Raw genomic sequence first — 14,592 nt, 5'->3', positions numbered from 1 at the left:
TGAGCCAGGGGTGCACTCAGGATGCAGAAACCGGGCCAAGTTTTGGTTGAGGCCAGCTTGGTTTGTATAGCAAGTTGCAGGCCAGCCAGGACTACATAGTGAGACCCTGTCTTGAAACTTGAAATAAAAACAAAAACAAAAATCTCCCCCAAACAAAAAGCAAAAATAAATAAACAAATAAATAAAAGTAAGGTGTACAGCTCCTGAGAACAAGACATGAAGTTCACCTTTGTCTTTCATGCCTGTTTATGGACGTCTGCTCATAATGGGAGCTCACACACTGATAAGTAGCCTTTGTTTGCTTAAAAATTAGCAAAGTTGTTTCATATGGGGCGAGGAGAAGAATAAGACTGCCTTTGGTGTGGTTGGTTTTGAAATTGCATTTGAAGATAAAGTTTTTTTTTCTTTTTTTAATTGAAAATATATTTTTTTCATACAGTATATTCTGATTACAGTTTTCCCTCTTCCAACTCCTTCCACATTTTCCCCACTTCCCCACCAACCCCTTTCTTTCTCTCTTTCATTAGAATACAAATAGGCATCTAAAAGTAAAATAAAAGCAAATCAGAATATGACAAAACAAACAAACAAACAGGAAAAAAAGCCAAAGGAAAAAAGCACAAGGAACACAAACACTGAGAAACACACATTTGTTATACACAGGTGACCAGCTTGCTAGATGCACTGGTGTAATAGTGGCACAAAGGTGTGGGAGTAACCAACCACTGTCTGAAGAAACATTTTTATTGGAATTCTTTTTTCTTGGTGTTCATTAATACATCAATACATGAAGATAACTTTGTGCTGGTATTTTTTTTTTCTGAGTTATGTGGTAGATAGAATTTTACCACATAATCCAGACTAGCTTCTTACTTGTAATCCTGTCTCATCTCAAATGGGCTTATAAATGTGCACCTTCACACCCAACTTTGTTGCAGACTTCTAACCAAAGTATTTCACAAGTTTTAACATTAAAAATCTAGGAACAGCTTAAACTTGGTGACATTTGACTATAATTTCAATACTTAGGAGGCTGAGGCAGGATAATCACAAATTCAAGGTTGCCTGAGCTGTATAGCAAGACTTTGTCTCAAAACAAACTGACCTAGAGAAATCTTAGTGGGTAATAACACTGGTTGTGAAAGCATAAAGTTCTGAACTTGAACATTAAACACCTATATAATAGCTGGGCATTGTTCCATGTGATACGCCAACGCTGAGTGGCAGAGACAGGCAGCTCCCCAGGGTTCTCTGGCCAGCTAGCCTGGCTTAAACAACAAACTTCAGGTTCAGTGAGAGACCCTGTGTCAATAGAGGAAGGTGAAAATGACAGGGGAAACACCAGATCAGGCCTTCTCATGTATGCATGTGGTCATGCACACCTTCCTACACGCATATGGATGAACATGCATATAACACACACACACACACACACACACACACACACACAATATTCACATACACACACAGAGAGAGATAAATACAGGGAGACCCCAAGTTGAAGTGGGATAACTGGTGTTTTGGATTAATCAATATTTGGTAAGTGGTTCTGGGCAAATGAATATTATAGCCATAGATATTATTGAAAGTTGGTATCTGTGTAAAAAGTCCAACTAAAGAGGATCTAAGAGGGTCCCTTTCTTTGTGTTCCTTCGTTGGTATTCTCTTTAAAAAGTCAGTGTATTTGGGAGTGGAGGTCCTAGAAGATGGCTCAGTTAAAAGTGCTTGCAGCTCTTGTAGGTCCCGAGTGTGGTTCCCAGAACTACACTAGGCAGCTCACGGCAACTGTAACTCCACCTCCGACAGGCCAACACCTCTTCTGACGTCTGCATCTGCACTCACATTACATACCCACACAGAGACATAAATACACATAATTTAAATAAAATACAATTTTTAATGAGCTTACTTAGTATTGGAATGTGTATGTGAAAATAAGGAATGTGAGAATCTGACTGTCTCTGGTTCATAGATGCTGAAACAGCTTGGCTAAAATAAGTCTACTTAGGGTATTTTAAAATATATATTTTTATTATTACTAGATTGGATTTGGAAATAGAGATTTTGAGTATAAAATATTATTTGTGTGTGTAGTTAAGAAGTAAAAGGGTCAGATAAACTGAAAACTGTTTCTACCTCCCAGTAAGATTAACATTCTTTGTATGTATTTTTCATTGCGTTTGGTTCTAGCATGATGTAAAGAATCGTCGCACCTTCTTAAAGCGGACCAAGTATGAGGCCCTGCGCTTGGAAGATTTATTCATAGGCAACAAAGTGAATGTCTTTTCTCGACAACTGGTGCTGGTTGACTATGGAGACCAGTACACAGCTCGCCAGCTGGGCAGCAGGAAAGAGAAGTAAGAAAACAGTTCTGCCGTCTTTTCCATGGAAACATCACACATGGCTTTGGCTACTAGCTTCTGATTTCCTACTTCTCGGATGGGGTTGTCTCAGCACACTTCTTTCCAGTGGGCCCAATATAATGTATTAACACGTTTTAAATAGTTTGGAACTGATCTGGGACTTGTTCCTGATTAGAATAAGAGTGATAGCCGTAGTCTTGGGAGGTGATTATTTTGAGGGGAGGAGGGTGAGAAGCTTTTACACTCTCCTTTTTTATATTTCTCACTAAAATCAAAGACTGTTTGAGCATGAACTCTTCTTCCTAAGGATAGGCATGGCTTTGGGAGAGAGGAAGTAATGATGCCCGAATCACCATAAACTTAGAAGACAAGTGATTTCTTGCAAAACTGAAGGCTTTGTGGAGCTGTTTGGTGTTGATGATAAGAGATGGGTTAAATAACCACCCAGTTAGATGAGCCGGGATAAAATGCTAGTCAAAAGAATGAGTATAAAGAAAGATAGAAAGGCAGGAATTCCTGTCCAAAGTTGAGAAGGACTGTTATTCTGGTTGAATAAGGTGGTAGCTAAAACTTACAAAAGTTTAATTACTAAAATAATGGTCTGAATAATTACGGAAGTAATAAATATGAATAGGAAATAAGAAGTGTGTGTGATTAAGGAGGAATGCAGGCTGGGGCAGCTAAGTTGGTAGAGTGTTCGCCTAGAATGGACGAAGCCCTGAAGGCCCAGGTTTGAGCGCCAGCACTGTGTAAAACTTGGGGAGGGGCACATATATGTTATTCCAGTACGTGGGAAGTGGAGGTAGGAGGATAGGAGTTCAAGGTCTTATTGGGTTACATGGGGAGTCTAAGGTCAGCTTGGACTTCATGGGACCCTGCCTTAAAAAATAAGACAGGCAATGGTAGTGCACACCTTTAATCCTAGCACTCACGAGGTGGAGGCAGGCGGATCTCTGTGAGTTCAAGGATGGTCAGGGCTGTTACACAGAGAAATTCTGTCTCGATAGATAGATAGATAGATAGATAGATAGATAGATAGATAGATAGACATATAAAGTAAATAAATGAATGAATGAAATTAAACAATAAATAATAAAGCTCATAGACAGTCCAAGTCAAGAATGGAAGATTTAGGAGCTAGAGAGATGGCTCAGTGGTTAAAAGCACTGACTGCTCTTCCAGAGGTCCTGAGTTTAATTCTCAGCAACCACATGGTGGCTCACAATCTTCTGTAATGGGATCTGGTGTCCTTTTCTGGCCTTCAGGCATACATGTAGACAGAACCCTGTATACATAATAAAAAAACGTCCTTTTAAAAAAGGAATGGAAGATTTAGAAACACCTGGACTGAGATGGTGGATGAGAAGCTGCCTCAAAGTGATGTACTAAATGAAACAAGCCAAGATATCAAAGAATAGGCTCAGTTCCAAAAGAGAAAGATCAGGAGAACATCAGAAATCACAAAGAAAGAGCTTGCTTTTGGGACTTTTATTCAGCTACAGATAGTGAAATTCTGATATCTGCAAGAAAGTGGATAGAACTGGAGGTCATTACATCAAGTGAAATAAGCCAGAGTGATGAGAGATATCATATGCTTCTTTAATATGTGGGATGTAGGTAGATGGATGGATGGGTGGGAGGTGGGAGATAGATAGATAGATAGATAGATAGATAGATAGATAGATAGATGAGTGTAGAAAAGGAACTAGGGAGGAAAGAGGGCAGGAGGGAGTGGGGAACAAGAGAGCGTTCATGTATGTCATGAAAGCAGACAGACTTTTGGGGGATGGGATTGGGACTAACAAGAAACGAGTCATCATTGGGGAGGGCCGGGGTTGTAAAAAAGAACAGAGTATAATGATACGAAAATATCACTATGAATCACATTTTATATACTAGCTAAAAAAATTTTTTTAAAAGAAAATGGTGTCAACTGTAAAGTGTGGGGAAGCAAAAAGGGTCACCCAGTGGGAAGGTGTTGACAGAGGTATCTGTCCTGCCAGGTCCCATAGCCTTTCAGTCCCAAATAAACACACAGAGGTCTACATCAATTATAAACTGGTTGGCGTATTAGCTCAGATTTCTTATTAACTCTTGTAATTTACATTAATCCATATTTCTTGTCTGTGTTAGCCACATGGCTTGGTACCTTTATCAGTGAGGCGTTTTCATCTTGCTTCCTCTGCATCTGGGTGATGACTGCAGACTCAGCCTTTCCTCTTCCCAGAATTCTCCTGTTCTGGTTGCCCCACCTATACTTCCTGCCTGGCTACTGGCCAATCAGCGTTTTTTTTTAAAGCAATACAAGCAACAAATCTCTTTTACAGGGTAGAAGACCATTGTCCCACAGCAGGAAGGAGTGGGCAGTGCACTGCTCCACTGTGGCTCCCTGGCAGAGTTGGCAGGAAGGGATGGGAGCAGGGAGGGACAGAAGCCTCGTCCAAGTTTTATGCCAGGTGGCGCTGGTGAGAAGACATTGGTGTTGTCAAGTGGAATATATGTTTATGAAAGGGTCCAGCCCGAGGAGGGAGAGATGGCAGGGGTGGGTAAGGGTGAGAGACAAGCAAAATTCAATGCCGTATGTTATGAGAATGTAATTGTGAAACCTAGTGCTCTGTGCAATAAGTAAGATAAAGTTTAATACCTGAAAACCGAAGAGTCATGAGAATTCAAACATAGGAGGCTGGGTAGGACCTGGATATGATCTTCTAATTCTATTTTACTTTATCTCTATGTGTTTTATGACACTGAGAAAGTATCAGTAAACATTGTAAGGGCCTAGTCTGTGTCAGTTGAATGAATTAATAAATTACAAACTCAAGTGTATCTGCTTTTTTCTGTATTTCCTTTTTATCCCCAAGTTATGACTTTTGATCTAATTGATAAGGAAGTTAGAATTGTTTGTCACTAATGTTGTCTATTATTGATCTTAGTTCATAGAACTGGCATGTCCAGTAAGTGTTGAAGACACGACTGATTGATAAAAGACAATGAATGAAAAAATGAAAAAAGAGAAGAAACGAAACTTTAAGAAAAATCTGTCTCTCTTGTTCACAAAAAATGTCCTACGAACATTTATTGAATGAATGAGTGGGATTATGACATTGCAAATGCCTAGTATATAAAGGAGTGAAAATTCCTTACCCTTTCTTTACAGTTCCTTTCTAATTCTTGACATGGTTTGTGCTTAGGTGGTGATGGGTCAGATCTAGAGGGATTGTCTTGTGAGAGACCACCACAGGGGCAGCTGTAAAACTGGGAAAGTCCGACAGTCCAGACCAAGAGCATCATTTATTCTTATGAGATCTTACGAGATTCTTATGATGTTAAAAGTCAGCGAGAGTAAGAAAATAGCGTCTGTAGCTCTGTGCGTGCCTGTGTTCGTGCATGCGTTGAAGTGCTTGTGTGTGCATGTGCGTGTGTGGGCGCCAGAGGTTGACACTGGGACCTTCCTCTGTCACTCTGTCCTCCCCCTTGTGCTAGGATTACAGGCACACAACCACCATGCTCAGTTTGTAACTCAAGCCCTCATGCTCGCGTGGAAAGCGCTTTACCAACTGAGACGTATCTCCAGCCTCTATAATCTTTTTTATGAGTAATAAATAATCTATAGCTTCCATTCATCGTGGATAATGATATATTCTAGTGTTCTAGCTAGTTCTGTGAAAACTTGACATATGCTAAAGTCTCCAGAGAGGATGGAGCCTCAATTGAGAAAATGTCTCCATAAGATTGAGTTGTAGGCAAGCCTGTAAGGTATTTCTTAATTAGTGATAGGCACTGTGGGTGGTGCCATTCCTAGGCTGGTGGTCCTGGTTCTACAAGAAAGCAGACTGAGCAAGCCATGGGAGCTAGTCAGTAAGCTTGACTCCTCTGTGGCCCCTGCATCAGCTCTTGCCTCCAGTTTCCACCCTTATTTGAGTTCCTGTTCTGATTTCCTTCATTGATGAACAGCGATATGGAAGTATAAACAAAATAAACCCTTTCTCCCCATGGTGTTTCTGCTCATGGTGTTTCATCACCATAGAAACCCTAACTGAGACAGCTAGTCCCTGTCTTAGAAGGGCACTTTGCATAATCATCTCAACACACAGCAACGTTAGGTTTTTATTTCAACTCGGAAAGGTAATCTGAGAAGCTGGGATTAATAGTCTGCCTGGAGCCAAGTGAAAATAAAAATGGTCCTAACAATTGCTTTTTCTGTCTTTTAACTCTGATTTGTGAGGAATGAATGTTCTTAAACTGATCCTATAGGATGGTAAAGTACCTTGGTCAGTCACACTTCTAGACAGTAAAAGGAAACAAACTCTGTTAGACTTTAGTAGTCTAAAATGTGTCTGGTTTTTTTTTTTTTTTTTTTTGCTACACTTCTAATCCATATGCTGACTAATACAGTTGAATGGGATGAATTTTTAAACTGGATATATTTTCATGTGAATGAATATTGAAGTATTTGGCCTTTGTAAATATAGTTAATGAAAATGCTTGCAGTAATATATATTCCATTGAGTTGAATTATTTTATCATTTTCTTTTCTGATTCTTTTCTAACTGCAAATGAGTAAATAATAGCAGTCATTTGGATGACTTAAAGAAACTTCTGAATCCAGGAATCTCAGCTTACTTTATGTGTCCATTGCCCTAAAAGGGAGTGCGAGTATTCCGAGCTGCATTGAAGGTGGTATATGTGCTTAGGAGGGTGTATTTGTGTTATAAGGGTGTATCTGTGTTAGAAGGATGGATCTGTGTTAGAAGGTGTATCTGTGTTAGAAGGATGGATCTGTGTTAGAAGGGTGTATCTGTTAGAAGAAAATGTATCTGTTAGAAGGTGTATCTGTGTTAGAAGGGTGTATCTGTGTTAGAAGGTGTATCTGTGTTAGAAGGGTGTATCTGTGTTAAAAACATGTATCTGTGTTAGAAGGATGTATCTATGTTAGAAGGATGTATCTGTGTTAAAAGGGTGTATCTGTGTTAGAAGGGTGTGTCTCTGTTAGAAGGATGTATCTGTGTTAGAAGGGTGTATCTGTGTTAAAAACATGTATCTGTGTTAGAAGGGTGTATCTATGTTAGAAGGATGTATCTGTGTTAGGATGTGTCTGTGTTAGAAGGGTGTATTTGTATTAGAAGGTATTATCTGTGCTTAGAAGGTGTTTAAGGATGGCCTAGGAGAAAGACCTAAATCTCTTTTGAATGTTTAAGTACATCCAAATAATTACAAACATTTGTTTAACTCAGATAGTCATCATTAATGCATTCTGTCTATGGGCTCTCTTTTCTCCTGTTAATACTGCGGAATTCTGTTCACTCCTATGAGGCAACTGTGCATTTCTGTCTCAGCACTCGGAAGACAGAGGCAGGCAGATTTCTGTGAGTTCAAGGCCAGCCTGCAGAGCTTCTTTCTTTCTTTCTTTCTTTCTTCCTTCCTTCCTTCCTTCCTTCCTTTCTTCTTTCTTTTTTTCTTCCTTCCTTCTTTCTTTTTAATTAGATTTTTTTAAACAAAAATACCAATCCAAATTCCCACTCCCTCTCCTCCTCCCTTTCCCTCCGCACATCCTCCCACCCCACCTCCCTCTAATCCTAAGAGAGGGTAAGGCACATTGCTTTGTGGAAAGTCCAAGGCCCTCCCTACTACATTTAGGCTGAACAAGGTATACATCCAAAGAGGATAGGTCAAGAAGCCAGTGCATGCAGTAGAGATAAATCCCAGTGCCACTGCTAGTGGCCCCTTAGTCTGCCCCAGCCATACAACTGTCAGCCACATTCAGAGGGACTAGTTTGGTCCTATGCTTGTTCCTTCCCAGTCCAGCTGGAGTTGGTGAGCTCCCATTAGCTAAGGTAGGCTGTTTCAGTGGATGAACCTTTCATGGTCTTGACCTTTTTGCTTATGTTCTCATTCCTTCTTCTCTTCAACTGGACCTTGGGAGCTCAGTCCAATGTTCCGATGTGAGTCTGCTTCTGTTTCCATCTGTTGTGGGACGAAGGTTCTATAGTGATATTTAAGATAATCATCAGTCTGACTACAGGGTAAGGCAAGATTGGGGCCCCCTCTCCTCTATTGCTTAGGGTCTTAGCTGGGGACATCCTTGTGGATTCCTGGGAATTTTTCTAGAGCCGGGTTTCTTGCTAACCCCATAATGGCTCCCTCAATCAAGGTATCTCTTTCCTTAATCTCACTGTGGCACAATGGATAGTGGATTGGACTTCTAGTGCAGAGCCAGTTTCTGGGCAGCCAGGAATACACAGAGAAACCCTGTCTTGAAAAAAAAAAAGTTTCAGTAGAAGGATTTCTCTGTCACCTACTCTAGCCAGACAGGGAAGGAACCAGCATGGGTCCAAACTAGTCCCTGTGAATGTGGGTGACAGTTGTCTGGCAGGGGCAGACTGTGGGGCCACTGGCGGTGGCACTAAGATTTGTCCCTACTGCTTGTACTGGCATTTAGGGAACCTGTTCTCTTTGGATGGATGCGTTGCTCAGCCTGGATATAGTGGGGAGGACCTTAGACCTTCCCCAGGGCAGTGTACCTTACCCTCTCTGAGGAATAGATGGGGTGTGTGGGAGGGTGGAGGGAACTGGGATTGGTTTGTTTTCTTTTTAAAAAAAAAATTAATAAAAAAGAAGGATTTCTCTGAACAACTTGGCTGCTCTTACCAGTTAAAATCTTCACAGAGTGTTTTGTCCAAACCACAAGTTGCCTGGGAGACTGTTGTCCTTTATCCGTGAAGTGAGCACATACTTTATGCTTACAAAGATAACGTAAGAGAATTCACAAATTGGCCATTGTTTAAAATGTATTGTTGTGTGCTTAGGACAAGCATGAATGCATTTTGAGCCGTTTTCGTAGAGGAGCATGTTTATTCCTGTCAGTCTGCTGCTTTCAGAGAGGCCTGGCACGGAACTGACACGCCCCTTGCACAGTGCCCACACTGCGTTGTCTAGGATGTTGTGCTCCAGCAGGCTGCTGGTCGTCTACTCACAGACAGGTTTGCTGCTGTTTTGCTTAGAGTGCGAAGCCTCTGATAGACGTTCTGTATGGCTCAGGGAGAATCGTGGGTTTTCAGATATCCGCATCCGGCCTGCCTTAGTGAAACCTGGCCAGTCTGCTTTCTCGCTGTCCACTGAGAAGGCGAATTTATCATAATGGTTTTCATACTGTTTCCTCTTGAGACTGCCACCTACTGCATATAATAAGTGCTTGTTTCTGTGCTGGCAGGGAGATGGCTGTGGGAGCTTCTGGACTGAGTGCAGGGCTCTGGTGGACCCTTTTGGAAGAAGAAAAGGCATGATTCATATTTAAGGGCTAGCATGGCACTTGATATTCACATGTATTGTTGGGTCAGAGGGCATTGGGGTGTTTGTGTTTTAACCTTGCCATGAATAGAGACCCAATAGAAGAATTTATAGTTACTTTTGTGTCAGTGCTGAACTGGTAGCATGGCATCCATAAGTTTAAGTGGTTTGAGAACACTAAATTTCTAGTATATTTAATGTAATTTCTTGGGGGATTAGTTTTCTATATAAAACTATCTTATAGTACATAGACATTTTTAATACCTACATTTTCTAATTTGAGTATTTTTTTAAAAAACCATACACATGTTAGGGCTGATGAGATAATTCACGGTTAAAGGCATTTGCCATCAAGCCCTAGGACTGAATTGCATCCCTGACACCCACTTGGCAGAAGAGAGCTGACTCGCACAAGTAGCCCTCTGGCCTCCATGTCCAGGCTACGGAACGCTCATGCTCACGCACATGAAAATAAGTAAATGTAATAAAAATTTTAAAATAAAAATAGCAAGTTTAGTGTCCCTTCCTGCCCATTTTCTTCTCTTCTTCTACCACTTCCTCTTATTTTTAATAGGTAGAGTCTCACTATGTATTGTTGCCTGGCCTAGCACTCTCTGTAGACCAGGCTACCTTCAAAGTCAGATGGAGATGTACCTCCTTTGTCTTCTGGGTGCTGGAATTAAAGGGGTGTGCCACTACATCCTGCCTCTTGCTTTTTAAAAATAAGATTTAGCTTATTTTCATTTCTTTGGGAAAATAGTGATCTTACTTTATATAATTTTTAAGTGATGTCTTTAATACACTTCCCTATATTTTTAATTGGTAATGGTCTGATGTGGTTGTTAAGAAAATGACTGCTTGGAATCATAAATTAAAAACTGTAGGACTGTTTTTATTTTCAGATTTATCCTTTTGTTTCTTACAGAACATTAGCCCTGATCAAACCAGATGCAGTATCAAAAGCCGGAGAAATAATTGATATGATAAACAAAAGTGGATTTACTATAACCAAACTCCGAATGATGACGCTTTCGAGGTAACCAAGGCGATGCACATTTTCAGTTATGTAATGTCCTTTTTCTTGCCCTTCATTCTGTATGTAAACAAAAGCACAAAACAAAGAGTCTACAGGATGAAACAAAAGCCTTTCCCTGGATGGCAAATATAGACTATCACGACGAAGGAAGCAAGATAATAGATAGATAATCAGCTAATTACAAAACGACCTAACTCTAAGCCACTAGAGGTTGTCAGATCTACACAGCCCTCATTTAACCATGTTGACTTCCGTTGCTCTGTTTGCTTTCATAATATCAGTTCTTCACATAATCTCTTCTATGTAAGAATAATGTACTTTATGAAAATAATAGAGGATGCGGTCATCTAACGATTTCTAGAAGTGTTTATTTACATTTAATTCATCTTAGTGTGTATGCCAATATGGCTGTTTACCTCTCTAAAAACAATATTACTTAACCTAATGTAGATATTTTTTGAAATATTTGATGAAAATAAGACTTATCCTAATAAGCTTTTTCCTATTACAAAATAATTGTGATTCCAGGATAAAGTTGTGTTTATCTTGGGAATGGTGACAAAGTATTCACAGTGCTGGCAAAGAACAGAAAAATGCGACCCCTTCTCTTCAGCACCAGTGTTTCTCCCCCCCCCCCCCCCCCCCAGTTCAAGGAAGGACAGAAATAAATGATGTGATGTAGTGTATAGCAACGTTTTGGTCAGTGATGGACTGTGTGTGACAGTGGTCTCATAAGATTCCGATGGAGGTGAGAATGTTTGGTCACCTAGTGATGTTACAGCCCTTATTCTGTGGTACAGCTTTATCACTTGAGGGGATGCTGGTGTAAACAGTAGCTGGAGCTTCCATCGTGTAAAAGTAGAGCAGAGTAGGCAATATTTAGTAACAAACGACTCATGCTAATATTGACAGGTCCAGTGTAGGCAACGACAGCAGCTCTGAGTACATGTTTGCAGTGACTGGGTCATGCCCAATAGATAACGTTTTGCAGCCCATCTTCCTATCTTCCATTTCTTACATTCTTTCCACTCTTCCTTCTGTGATTTTCCCTGAGCCTTGGAGTGGATGGTATAAATATCTTACCTAGGGCTGAGCAGTTAGCTGTCTCGTCTCTTGGTACCCAAGCATCGTGAGATCTTCGCATTCATCACTGTTCACTGGAAATAGGCTTGTCTGAGCAAGGCTTGTGAGAGCAGCATTTGTCCGTGGGTGTAAACATAATTGCACAGAAGACACTTTGACACCATGTCAATTTAGTTAAACAATAGCAGTGGATTTCCCACAGTGCTCTATAACCTCCCTAGCTGTGGATGATAAAAGATCTTAAAAGCATTGAATACAAAATTAATTCTCAAGTCTAAAGATTGTGGGTTTTTTTTTTTTTTTGCTACCAAATACTTGTAATTTATTTGCAATTTTAAAAAATAGCTGAGGGGCTGTAGAGATGGCTCGTTAGTGAAGAGCACTGGCTACTCTTCCAGAGGACCCAGGTTCAATTCCCAGTACCCATGTAGTGGCTCACAACCATCTGTAACTCCAGTCCCAGGGGCTCTGACACCCTCTTCTGGAGCTCTAAGGATACTGTATTCCTATGGTAAACAGATATACAGCTAAATCCTGTACATTTAAAATAAACACAGATTGCCAAAAAATTGGTTGATGTTTATATATATTTGTTACATAGTATAAATTCTTTTTAAATCCAGCAAGAAAGCTGCACAATTGTAAGAAAGACACCTGATTTTGGTAGGGGAAAGAAAGCTTTTTACACCTTTAAGCTTACTGGATCAGATTATAATAAATTTTAATGGAAATGCAGATTTTAATATATATAATTTGTCAAGCGGTTTTAAAAAATACAAACATAAAAGAGCTTTTCCTTGAAGAGTTCTTACTAATGACTAAGCAAAAACTAGTAAATTAGAACCTGAAGGGGCTTGAGATGGTGCTCAGCCGTAGAGCACTCTGCACATGAGTGAGGTTCTAGGTTTATCCCCAGTTCATTCGTTCCTTTTCATTTTATTTATGCCCCGGCAATGCTTACCCGTTTATGGCGGTTCTCCAGTTGTTCCTACCTGAGCAGTCCTAGACGCTTGTCTAGGACGCAGTCTTCCTTTGTGCTGTCTATTAAGCATTTCTTAGATCTTCCTCTTCATCTTATCCCGTGCACCCCTCCAAGCAGTGCTATCTTCGGGTGTCTGCCACCATCCATTCTCGTAACATTGCCGAAGTATCTCAAGCGCCATTGCTGTATCCTGTAGTTTACTTCGTTGTTGTGCAGCCTATCTCTTTGTGTGACGCCTAGAATCCTCCAGAGACGCGCCATCTCAGACACACTCAGCGTTGTTGTTTATCCCCAATAGATGACAAAAAATAGAATAAGCTGTAGCCAAAATTCTAAAACTTGAAATTAATTCTAAATTTTGAATTAGAAGATTTCTCTTCATTTTTTTAATGTAATTTGTTTGGACTTTAAATAGCAAACGTTCTTATTGCTCGGATATTTAGCACTGTATTGAGAATGCAGTGAGATGCTGATGAAGTGGAAGATGGATAAAGTGTAACATCAATAAAAAAGTAAACATATCATCTTATCTAATTTTATATCTCAGCATAGGAAGGACTCATACTTGGAATATGCAATTTGGCGAAATAAAAATTTGGTGAAAAAACAGTTAATTTGTTTGCAGATCAAATGCGTGTGTGTTTTAATCTATATTTTATTAACATGAGCTAAAATAACTATTTCCAGTAACCTTAACTATTGTTATTTTGCTTATTTTATAGGAAAGAAGCCACAGACTTTCATGTAGACCACCACTCAAGGCCTTTTTATAAGTAAGTGCTTAGCTTCAGAACTAAAATTGTTTTCCCATTAACTTCTATTAGAAAGACTTCTTATATCCACCACTAAATACTTGACCCTTAATCAGAAACAAATGGATCACTTGTTTAAGTTTTAAGAAACATCCTTTTATATTTCATTGAATTGAAAATGTGTTTGTAATCATATTTTATGCTGGGAATTTTATTGTACTTTTAAGGTCTTTATTTGGTATATTTTGGTATCATTTTATAATTTTTTCTTTTATTTATTTGTTTGTTTATTATGTATACAGTATTCTCAGTATTCTGTCTGCATGTGTATGCCTGCAGGCCAGAAGAGGGCACCAGATCTCATTACAGATGGTTCTGAGCCATCATGCGGTTGCTGGGAATTGAACTCAGGACCTTTGGAAAAGCAATCAGTACTCTTGACCACTGAGCCATCTCTCCAGCCCCTTTATTTTTTTTTATAAAGAAAGCAAACTTTCTTTTTTCATTTTACATACCAATCCCAGTTCCCACTCCCTTCTCTCCTCCCATTCTCTCCACCTACCCCCTACCCCCCAATTTTGGTATCTTTTACGTACAATGCAGTATCACAATATTATCATAGTGGGTGTAGATCCTTCTCCTTCTACATGCTATCTCCTGGAAATGCTCTTCTAAGTGGAAAGGAGAGAGAAGGTAGTGTAAAACAGTCATAAGGTAACGGGCCTGGCACCCTGTCCTCCTCCTCTCTTTTGCCTCTGCTTAAGAAAGTGAGGAACTGGGATGTCACTCTTTTCAAGTTAACTTTACCATTGCTGCTGTGTGCACATGAAGAGATGGAAAAATGAAGTATCAGCTTTCCTTCCCAGGGAACTGGGACTAAGGCATAAACTTTCAACAAAGCCCCGTGTGTGTGGTCGATCATTTAGTATATCATAACCCAGAGTAGTTTTCTGCTGATACAGGGCTAGTGGTTGAAGGCCTGCTGACAGTCTTTTTCTTTCTCACACTGATTTAGAGTTGTCACTCTCTGCGTTGAAAAATGTTACAAAATGTAATGCTCATTACTTTGTTATTGTACAGTTCTACCCG

General features: G+C 39.9%; 1 protein-coding gene across 5 annotated transcripts in view; it reads left to right on the top strand.

Annotated features, from left to right (window-relative positions):
* The window catches only part of Nme7 (NME/NM23 family member 7), a 147,398-nt gene that overhangs the window by 25,796 nt on the left and 107,010 nt on the right, over window positions 1-14,592 (top strand). For all 5 annotated transcript variants that reach the window (XM_041662560.1, XM_041662557.1, XM_041662558.1 and 2 more), the window contains 3 exons: window positions 2,191-2,357; window positions 10,576-10,686; window positions 13,474-13,524. In XM_041662560.1, the coding sequence (XP_041518494.1) occupies window positions 2,191-2,357; window positions 10,576-10,686; window positions 13,474-13,524 (329 nt within the window). The remainder of the gene's footprint in view (window positions 1-2,190; window positions 2,358-10,575; window positions 10,687-13,473; window positions 13,525-14,592) is intronic.

Source organism: Microtus oregoni, unplaced genomic scaffold (genome assembly GCF_018167655.1).
Source record: "Microtus oregoni isolate MIOR12 unplaced genomic scaffold, Mior012 000013F_ref0000133, whole genome shotgun sequence".
NCBI classification, from domain to species: Eukaryota; Metazoa; Chordata; class Mammalia; order Rodentia; family Cricetidae; genus Microtus; species Microtus oregoni.
The sequence above is the reverse complement of the archived record's forward strand: the minus strand, read 5'-3'. Positions and strand labels throughout refer to the sequence as shown.